The sequence below is a fragment of the Stegostoma tigrinum genome, chromosome 8 (assembly GCF_030684315.1).
Source record: "Stegostoma tigrinum isolate sSteTig4 chromosome 8, sSteTig4.hap1, whole genome shotgun sequence".
In the NCBI taxonomy this organism is placed as follows: domain Eukaryota; kingdom Metazoa; phylum Chordata; class Chondrichthyes; order Orectolobiformes; family Stegostomatidae; genus Stegostoma; species Stegostoma tigrinum.
In genome coordinates, this window is record NC_081361.1 from 33,633,083 (window position 1) to 33,644,255 (window position 11,173).

Sequence of the window (11,173 nt, forward strand, 5' to 3'; positions counted from 1 at the left end):
CACATTGGCAGATGTGCAGGTGAACCTCTGCTTAATATGGAAAGTCATCTTGGGGCCTTGGATAAGGGTGAGGGAGGAGGTGTGGGGGCAAGTGTAGCATTTCCTGCGGTTGCAGGGGAAGGTGCCGGGTGTGGTTGGGTTGGAGGGCAGTGTGGAGCGAACAAGGGAGTCACGGAGAGAGTGGTCTCTCCGGAAAGCAGACAAGGGTGGGGATGGAAAAATGTCTTGGGTGGTGGGTTCGGATTGTAGATGGCGGAAGGTCAGAGGATGATGCGTTGTATCCGGAGGTTGGTGGGGTGGAGTGTGAGAACGAGGGGGATCCTCTTTGAGCGGTTGTGGCGGGGGCGGGGTGTGAGGGATGTGTTGTGGGAAATGCAGGAGACGCAGTCAAGGGTGTTCTCGACCACTGTGGGGGGAAAGTTGCGGTCCTTGAAGAACTTGGACATCTGGGATGTGCGCGAGTGGAATGCCTCATCGTGGGAGCAGATGCGGCGGAGGCGGAGGAATTGGGAATAGGGGATGGAATTTTTGCAGGGGGGTGGGTGGGAGGAGGTGTATTCTAGGTAGCTGTGGGAGTCGGTGGGCTTGAAATGGACATCAGTTACAAGCTGGTTGCCTGAGATGGAGACTGAGAGGTCCAGGAAGGTGAGGGATGTGCTGGAGATGGCCCAGGTGAACTGAATGTTGGGGTGGAACCAAACACTTCCAGTTTGCAGTCATCCCCCAAGTAGCTTTTTCTATAATTGCTGGATTTTTAACATTCAGAATTAACCTGCGTTTTGAGCACAAATTCAATCTGCAGTTTTCATAGCACCATACTGAAAAGCTCACCAGCAGTGATTTGTTGGACATTACTGATTTATTTTGTCGCTGAACACAAACATGTCACTGAACATCTGTTTCATGACACAGCGCCATTACTGTTGCAGTGCAGAGACTGCCACATCCAAGTGGAGCACAGCTAATCCCCAACAGCAACAATGAGCCAAGTGACCAGATAATTTGCACTGGTGGTGTTGGTTGGAAGATATACGTTGATCAGAGCAACAGGGATAACTCCCCTACTCGCCTTCAAATAGTGGCGGTTTTTTTTCTGTGAACTCACCGCGCCCCCCCCCCCCCACCCCGAAAGCCAGGAGAACATTTTGGTTCAACATCTCAACTGAAAGACGAAGGGAGCCATTTCAAGAATTGAAGACAAGCAGAAAATACCACTGCAATGATGACACCGACCTGTGTAATCAGTTGCGCTGCTGACTGTCCACTCTACAGAGTTGCTACAGGGTGGGGGAGCTGTAGCCAGGATGGAGTCATATGAGCTGTCACAAGGACCTGACTGAGCTTCATCAATCCATTCAGCAGTCACCGGCTGTTCCATCTCTTCGATCCAAGCATCATGGTAGTGCACAATGTTCCTGTGGTTTAGCTTGGAAAGAATCTTCACCTCATTTAGAAAGGTACTTTCAGCACACTTCTTACTGTGGGGAAGGTGGATGCACTTCACAGCATAGGTTCCCTCCTCAAGACTGCGGAACACCTAAGAAAAAGCAATAACATTCCTGGAGTTTATACACTTGAGAACAATTAAGATGGTAGGGATCGAATACAGGAGGTCAGATGAAACCAAGAACTACCATACGAACCCGTGTTTGTGGGTTTCAAAGAAATCTAGTTCACATTTCTTTTCATACGTTTGTTAAATGTGAGCATCACTGGCTTTACCTGCATTTATTACCATCACTAATTGCCCAGAGGGTAATCATGAGACCAGCACATTGTTGAGGGTCTGGAATCACACACAGACCAGGTAAGGATGGCAGATTTCTTTCCCAAAAGAACATTAGTTAACCAGAGATAACACAGTGTGGAGCTGGAGGAACACAGCAGGCCAGGCAGCATCAGAGGAGCAGGAAGGTTGACGTTTCGGGTCGGGGTCCTTCTTCAGAAGTTTTAGTACATTTCAGTACAATAAACAAGGGTAGAGGTTATACAATTAATGGTTGGGCCTTGGGCTATGTTGTAGACTAGAGGGACCTTGGGGTGGTTAATATGATGTTTGGCATGCTTGCCTTCATTGTTCAGTCCTTGGTTTACAGGGGTTGAGGATGTACAGAACAATGGTGAGGCCTCTTCTGGAATGCTGTGTCCAGTTCTGGTCGCCCCTATATAGGAAGGATATTATCAAGCTGCAGAAGGTTCAGAAGAGATTTACCAGGATGTTGTGGGGTATGTACATTGTCAATAGTTAAGGACGTGGCACTGATCCCTTTCGGATTCCAGTAGTTCACGGAATCAGAAATTTTACAGCACAGAAGGCCTTTTGGCCCATTGTGTCTGCACTGGTTCTATTATCTAGTGACAATCTCCTGCCTTTTCCCCATTTCCCTGCACACCATTTCTATCCATATAGTCATCTAATGCCTCAACTGAATTTGCTTCCACAATATTTCCAGGCAGTGCATTCCATACCCTAACTACTTGCTGATGTAAAGATTTGCAGGCTAGCTGGATTGGCCATGCTAAATAGTGTTCAAGGATGCCCAGATTAGGTGGGTTATTTCTCACATCACCCTTACTTTGTCCCATAACCCCAAAAATTAGTTGTCTTCAAACGCATGCTGCCTGTTGAGGTTATACGTTCCAGACTTCACCGCTTGCCGAAAGAAAACACATTCTCCACACTGCCCCTGGGGTTTTTGTGTTAGTTATTTAAAGCATCTGGTAACTAATGCACCTGTCAGTAGAAACCATTTCTCTCCACTTCCTTAGAATCCCTTAGCATTTTGAAGACCTTTATTAGGTCTCCCCTCGTTCTTGTTAGAACAATCACAGCTTTGCCACTCTCTCAACACGAATGAGGTTCCTCACCCCAGTACCTCTTCAGAAAACCTCTTCTGTATCCTGTCCAAAACCTGAACATTTTCATAGAGTACGATACCCTGAACTGAGCACAATAATCCAGCCAAGGTCTAAAAGGGGATTTATAAAGGTTTAACACAACCTCCATATTTTTGTATTCATTTTCCCTGCTTGCAATGTCAAGCATTCCGTATGCATTTTTAACTTTATGCCCTCCTTCAAATATTTATGAAAATTCGTTCCCATGTCCCATCTTTTGAAATGCTCTTTTAGTTGAATTCTGCCTGAGGACCTCAACCCTTTAACTCTTTATGTCGTTGATTCCAAGACAAGCCACAACCGCCTGTTCTGCTTCCCCATGTAGCAAGTCCTGTGCTTGTTCAGTCACAGCCAATATAGCTGGTGAGCTATGAGTGCCGGACACAACAGTCAGCTGGACTGTGTACTGCCTGGTACAAATGTCCAGAAGTGTGCACTAGACACATTTTGTGCTCTGCATGTGAAAAGAATAATTGGGCTTCCATTGCAGGATTCCAATGTGCATGTTTTAGCAGCCTCCAGTTGGAAGACCAACTTATTGGCCCAAGTGAAAACAACAACAAATGGACCTCAAGTGAGGGTGGCACAGAGGCTCAGCGGTTAGCACTGCTGCCTCCCAGCACTAGGGACCCAGGTTCAATTCCACCCTCAGGTAACTGTCTGTGTGGAGTTTGCATGTCCTCCTCATATCTGTGTGGGTCTGCTCCGGTTTCCTCCCATGATCCAAAGATTTGCAGGCTAGCTGGATTGGCCAAGCTAAATAGTGTTTAAGGATGCCTAGATGAGGTGTGTTATAAGGGGATGGGTCGTGGGATGCTCTGATGGTTGATGTGGATTTGTTGGGCCAAAGGGCCTGTTTCCATGCTGTAGGGATTCTATGATTCTTGTCCAGAAAGCAGTCTTCCTCCAACGTCAACTACCAAGCATCTGTTGTTCCAGCAGAAATCTAGCTTTGCAGCTGGGAGGTTGTACTGTTTTCTGTCCCATCCCGGAGTCTCATATTAATTAGTGATTATTAATACTAAAAACTGCAGTGAAGAAGAACATACTGTGACGTTTCAGATAAATGAGTATAAATGAGTAGGAACTGAACCAGAATAATACACGAGAGCCTTGGGCAATGCCTATACAGGGGTGTTTTCAAAACAAGTTTAGAATGGGTTCAGAACTGTTTCCTAAGTGATTTAAGGAGAATCTAGATAAGTATATGAAGGATTAAACGTTTATGCTGATAGGGTGTGAGGTGTGAAATGGGAGGAGTTTCAGATGATCCCAAATCTCTGGTGTAACGTTTTGTGCTCAGTGTTCTGTTTTGGTACTGTAATATCTCCAGTGGTTCATTTTATATAATGCGGTGCTAAACCTGCGCACTATAAACATCCAAGCTAACTCTGCAGCAAGGTGAATTGAGACTATTTTCCCCAGGGAGTCTTGCTGCACTCTGAGCCTCAACAGAAGCTGCAGCTACACTATTTGCAGGGGTCATGTGATGTTAAACTGCTTTCACAGGCACATGCGCATGTTTGCAGCATTTGAAATCTCTCAACTAAATGAACCCAATTTTATGACTTTGTAAGCAAATAGTTTTTGAATGAGTTAAAATTCTGCACCTAGTTTGCATTCATAATACAGACCTTGTGGTGATTCAGAACAGACCTGGCTACGCAAAACTGGGCATCCGCAAGAAGCTGCGGGCCGCAGCAGAACTGTATTCCAACACAATCTGAAACCTCTTGATCCCTGACATATTCCTCAACATTATCATCATGTCAAAGATTCGTTCCTGGTTCAGTGAAGAGTGCAGAAGCAGCACCAGGCACAGCTAAAACTGCTGTGTCAACCAGATGAAACTATAAAACAGGGCTACTTGTGTGGCAGGGATAATGGGAACTGCAGATGCTGGAGAATCTGAGATAACAAAGTGTGGAGCTGGATGAACACAGCAGGCTAAGCAGGATCTTAGGAGCACAAAAACTGACATTTTGGGCCTAGACCCTTCAACAGCATAAGGAACACACAACAGACAAAGCTAAGCAATCCCACAACTAACAGATCAGATTGCAGCTCTGTCATATCCAACTCTGAATGATGGTGAATAACTAAACAACGAATCTGAACAGGCAGTTTCATAGATCTTCAATGATGGGGCAGCCTAATAATTCAGTGCAAAAAACAAGGCTGTAGCATGTGTAAAACTTTTCTGCCAGAAATACTGAGTAGGTAATTCATGTCAACCTCCTCAGGAAGTTCCCAGCACCACAGATGCCATCCTTCAGCCATTCCTTTTCACTCCAAGTGATATCAACCAATGGCTGAAGCAACTGTACATTGCAAAGGCCCCAATATTCCAGCTATGATACTGAATACATGCTCCAGAACTAGTTCCCTGCCTAGATAAGCTGATTCAATTCAGCTACAGCACTGGTATCCACCCATCAACATAGAACATTGTTTTCCCTGTATTATGAAGTCAGAAGTGGGGATGTTTGCTGATGATTGCACAATGTTCAGCACCGTCCGTGACTCCTCGGATGTTGCAGGGATGTGTTTCCATCTGCTGCAAGAACTGAACAGCATTCAAGCTTGGGCTGAACAGGACAAATAACATTCCCACAAGAGTCAGGCATTGACCAACTTCAACAAGTGAGAAATGTAACCATCTCTACTTGAAATTCAATGGTATGACCGTCACTGAATTCCCTATTAACAAATACTAGGGGTTACCACTGACCAGGAGCTGAAGTGGACTTGGCATGTAAATACTATGACTACAAGAGTAGATCGGATGCTAAGACTTCCATAGAGAGTTACTCGCCTCCTGACTCCTCAATGCCAGTCCAACATCTACTAAGCACAATCAGGAGTATAATGCAATTCTCCCTACTCCAACAACACTCAAGAAGTTTTACAAAATCCAGAACAAAGTAGCAAAGCTTGATGCAGACCTCATTTATCACCTGAAACATTAACTTCCTCCGTTACTGATACATAATGGCACCAGCATGTGCCATCTATAAGATGTGCAGCAGCAACTCACCACAGCTTGTTTGAAAGCACCTTCCAAGCCTGTGACCACTCCTGGCTAGAAGGAAAAAGGCAGTAGATACATGGGAACATCACCACATGTAAGTTCCTTCAAGTTACACACTTTTCTGACTTATAGTTATTTGCCACTCTTTTGCTCTCACTGGGTCAAAATCCTGGAACTTCCTTTGTAATAGCGCCATGGGTGTACCCACTCTCTGAGGACTGCAGCAGTCAAGAAAGCAGTTCATAGCCACCTCCTCAAGGGCATTAGGGATCTGCAATAAATGCTGTTCGAGCCAGCAATATCCACATCCTGTGGACGTATAGTTAAACAAACTGGCACTGTGTATAGTTACATTTTGCACACGCGACAGCAGTATCAGTTCGGTTTTTGTGATTACCCTGCTGTCATGCAGCCCAAAAGATGGTAATTCAACCAACTGTGCCTGTGCCAGCTACCCAATCAATCCCACTTGGCACAGTAGGGGAAGCAATAGCCTAGTGGTATTAATCGCTGGAATGTTAATCCAGAGACCCAGATAACATTCTGGGGACCCAGGTTCAAATCCTGCCACGGCAGATGGTAGAATTTGAATTCAATAAAAATATCTGGAATTAAAGTAGGGACCTAAAGATGACCATTAATCCATTGTTGATTGTCAGGAAAAACCCATCCTGTTCATTAATGCCCTTTAGGTATGGAAACTGCCATCCTTACCTGGTCTGGCCCACATGTGATTCCAGACTCACAGCAATGTGGTTGACTCTTAACTGTCCTCTGGGCATTAACGATGGGTAATAAATGCTGCCTCGCCAGGAACACCCTCATCCCATGAATGAATGAAGGGAAAAAACACAGCTCAGTGGTTAGCACTTTTGCCTCACAGCACCAGGGATCCAGGTTCTATTCTTAACGAACTGAAGTATTGATGAGCACTTATTATTCTGGACTTTTTACTGTTTTCATGCTAATTTTTTTTAACCTCTGCAACAACACTACGTTTTGTGCCTGGAATCTTGTCATTATAGGCAGCCATTGTAGAAATTTTTCACTGTATTCCTATACTTCCGTACTGAAGTACACATGGCAATAAAGGATATTCTCCCCATGTCTGTGTGAGTGTCCTCTGGTGCACAGCTTCCTGCCACAGTCCAAAGAGGTGCAGGATTTACCATGCTAAATTCCCTCATAGTGTCCAGGGATGTGAAGGCTATGTGGGTTAGTAATTGGAAATGCAGGGTTACAAGGATAGGGTAGATCTGGGTGGGATGCTCTTTGCAGGGTCAGTGTGACTCAATGGGCTGAATGGTCTGCGTCCACACTGTAATGATTCTGTGATTCACTCATGCCCCATACCCCTACAAATATTACCTTTTCAATAAGTATCTAACTCCCTTTAGGAAACTATTATTGAATTGCTTCCACCACCCATTCTAGTAGTAAAGCATTAACAAATGCTGCTCATCGTCACCCTGATTCAATTGTTACTTATCTTAAATCAGTGTTTTCTCATTTACTATCTGTATTCCAAATAGTTTCAACAGAAACAAATAAGAAAACAAACATATACTTAACAAAATAACTTTACCTACCTTATATACAATACTGAATCCACCTTGACCAATGCATTCAATATCTGTATACCCTTTCTGCTGTAGGATGTTTCTTACTTTGTCCAATATATTTTCTGTGCGCCACATCATATGAACCTATACAAGGGACACGTAAAGCTTGTAAATAATAAAAACTCTGTCAATTACTGTATAAAAAGTACATTGACTTAGCTATTTCATAACTGCAATATTGTTGTACCTTGTCAGGAGCAGTAAATTCAAAAACTTCTCTGCATTAATTTGTCAAGGATATGCCTCAGTGAAAAGAATACCACTTTCCTTTTAGTTCGCACATTCTGTTGTACATTACCTCACTGTCATTACATTCTGAACAACTAACAGCATCCTGGGAACTATCAGTACATCATTTCCGATCTTTTGCACCGTCTGTCCAATTTTCCTGCCTTCACTTTGTTTTATCAGTACACCATAATTATTTTATAATGCTCTATATGATCACCCCTCAGACTCCAACGCACTAGGGAAAATAGCCCCAACTTATTCAGCCTCTCCCCAAAGCTCAAACCCTCCAACCCCAGCAACATCCTTCTAAATCTTTTCTATTACCCTTTTGAGTTTAACAGTATCTTTCCCAGAGACCAGAATTGAACACAGTATTCCAAAAGTGGTCTAACCAATGTCCTGTGACCAAATGCACTAACCAAAAAAGGCAAACATATTTGTCGACTGCAATAAGAATAATACTTTGCCTCAATGCTTTAAGAATACCTTTGATGGCAACAGTCCAACATTTACACATCGTTTCAGGTTCAAAAGCGCAAGGATGGGTTCCAAAATGTCACGCACAGTGTTAACCACAGAAATCTCAAAACACTGTTAGTTGTACAAATTTTCTTCTGGATTTCCAAACTACTGATGACCTCCAATATACTGTCCCTCTCGCAGCTATCATGTAGAATTTATGATCAGATGATGGCATTTATTTCACATCTGCATACTGCAATCCCAGAACCATCTGGCATTTGAACTCTTGTTATCACTTGACTGAAGGTTTTCCCCAGAGGTTCTATCTCAGCTCTTTGGCAGGTTTCAGAGGGTGGGATATGTGTGCAATTCAAATTCTTCATTTAACTTTTCAGCAGTAGGAAAGGCCCTGATTCTTCATGATACGCAACAGTGAAATTGTCCATGTTTACCATCATTATTCTCCTGAAACTGGCAGCAAACTCTGGAGTCTGCAAATGCACCTAAGCAGAGAAATCCCTAATTTGCAGTCAATGTTTTTGTATTTCTCCACAGGTAAACACCTCACAGGTTGAAATCAAGAATAAGTAATGAATTGATGAAAACTTGCCCTTTTACACCTTTGGTCTCAGTGTAAAAGTCCTTGAAAAAGTTGCAACATATACAGAGTTGTAACCAGGCTTTTAATAGCATAGTAAATCCAGAGTTGCTAATGAAAAGCCTCACTGTCTCTGAAAAACTAATTTTGTATTTGTAGAATGCCAGACTTAAATTATGGAAAAGAACACATTTTAAAATAAAATACAAAAGAACTTTTCTCCCTCTCCATCATTTCCTCCCTCAAAAGTAAAAAAGGGGTGGCACTGTGGTCAGTGGTTAGCACTGCTGCCTCACTACACCAGGGGCCCAGGCTCAATTCTGTCCTCAGGCAAATGATGGTGTGGAGTTTACACATTCTCCCCGTGTCTGCGTGAGTTTCCTCCGAGTGCTCCGGTTTCCTCCTGCAGTTCAAAGATGTGCAGGTTAGGTGGATTGGCCATGCTAAATTGCCCAGAATGTTCAGGCATGTGTAGACTAGGTGGGTTATAGGGAGATGGGTCTGGGTGGGATGCTCTGAGGGTTGGTGTGGACTTGGTCAGCCAAAGGGCCTGTTTTCGCACTGTAGGGATTCTATGATTCTATGAACTGCGGATGCTGTAAATTAGGAACGAAAACAGTGCTGAGAAAGCTCAGCATGTCTAGCAGCATCTGTGGGGGAAAACAAAATCAGAGTTAAAGTTTCAGATCAGCGACTTTTCCTCAGAACTCATTTTTCTTCACAGATGCTGCCAGACCTGCTGAGCTTTTCCAGCAACCTGTTTATGTCCCACATTTTAAAATAACATTTTTACAGCAAACGAACCTCAATTTTCTACCTTAATCTTGTTTGTGTGTGTGTGTGTGTGTGTGTGTGTGTTTCAGGCATCTATTTTATACAATGGGAAATCATAACTTTAAAAAATGAAGGATCTTTAGTGCAGTTTACTTCCTGCTTTGTTGTCTATGAGAACTGCTCAATGTGATTGGTTGCTTACCTTGCATGAAGACATCACTGTTGCTGGGCGCATGGTGTCAAACTGATCTTTGACTACAGGCAATTTCACAACCCCAAGGTCACTAGACATTTGTGGGCAGCTTTCTTCTTCACCCAACGTCAGTGATGAGTTGCCTCAATTAGCCATCTGCAAAATCTAGATTCCTGATATATTTATACGTGTTTTTCTTCAGAAGTTCTGGTCCATCTCAACTCCTTAATTTGCTTCCATGGACAACTGCAATAGGAGTTGGAGATCTGATGACAAAAAGTATATGGTTAAAGTCTATGGTCATGAACCTGAAAAATTAGCTTTTTTTTCTCTTTGATGCTGCCTGACTTGCTGTTGTCTCGTTTATGTCACCTTCTGATTATATTTCAAGTAAAGAAAAAGCAGGTTCTGAAAAAGAAAATCCTGGAAAATCTAAAAAAAAGCCTGAATTGGAAAATGAGATCTCTTTCAAAAAAAAGACTCTACAGCCAGAGCAGAACAAAGAACTTCCTGCCTGCTTCCATCTCCGGCCCATGCAGCACGCTCCCAGCGCAAAGTCATTGCCGAGTTGGCGTGGCCAAAGTTATCGATGCACAACCCAGCTCGCCAAAACATAATAGACACCGAAACCAAAACCAAACACTTACAACACCATGCCGTTCGTAACGAACAAATCCTGCAGCAACGCGGGAGTCCCTTTAAATTCGCGCTTTGCCAACCTTCTGGCCAGCAACTGGGGTTGTGATTGACAGCTCCGGCCCCCGGGAGTTTGGATTGTGATTGGCAGCTCCAATCCCCGGGAGCTGATTGACAGCCGCGTTCCAAGCGGAGGGAAAGCTCCGCAGCGCCGAGAGGATGCGCTACAGGTTCCCTCTTTCCTTGCTCTGGAAGGGTGTGCGCCTCCTGGTGGAACATACAGTCTTCACTCACTCGTCGACAATTTCACTGCTGCAAAAGTTCTTGAACAGCATTTGGTGAAACTGTGGCTGCCAGATCGCATCTCTAACTCATGCCTCCATCTCCACAATTTATCATATTACAGCACTACTCCCCAGGTATGATGTGCTAAGTAGCCTGGGAGAGAGAGTCGAAAATAACTCACGTGGTGCTATCATATATTTATTTTTAACATGTAAAAGTTGCAGAATCTAATATATTTCAAAGTAATTAATAATATGTAAATTAAAATGAAGAACTGCAGACGCTTGAAGTCTGAAACAAGCAAAAACATAAACTGTTGGAGAAACTCAGCAGGTCTGCCAGTATCCATTAAGAGGAACAGTTCTATTGCATTTCAGGCCCAGTGACCCTTCTTCAGAAATTATTGTTATAGCTTTCCTTTGATCATGTTCACAGATAATCTG

The 11,173-nt window shown here is 43.6% G+C and overlaps 1 protein-coding gene across 2 annotated transcripts in view; it reads right to left on the reverse strand.

Moving 5' to 3' along the window:
- LOC125456637 (eIF-2-alpha kinase GCN2-like) overlaps positions 1–10,566 on the reverse strand; it is a 68,097-nt gene extending 57,531 nt beyond the window's left edge. For both annotated transcript variants that reach the window (XM_048539952.2, XM_048539951.2), the window contains exons 1-4: positions 10,457–10,566; positions 9,819–10,075; positions 7,519–7,635; positions 1,234–1,537 (exon numbers count right to left, since the gene is read on the reverse strand). In XM_048539952.2, coding sequence (XP_048395909.2) covers positions 1,234–1,537; positions 7,519–7,635; positions 9,819–9,908 — 511 coding nt within the window. In that variant the 5' untranslated portion in view covers positions 9,909–10,075; positions 10,457–10,566. The remainder of the gene's footprint in view (positions 1–1,233; positions 1,538–7,518; positions 7,636–9,818; positions 10,076–10,456) is intronic.
- Positions 10,567–11,173: the final 607 nt, after the last annotated feature.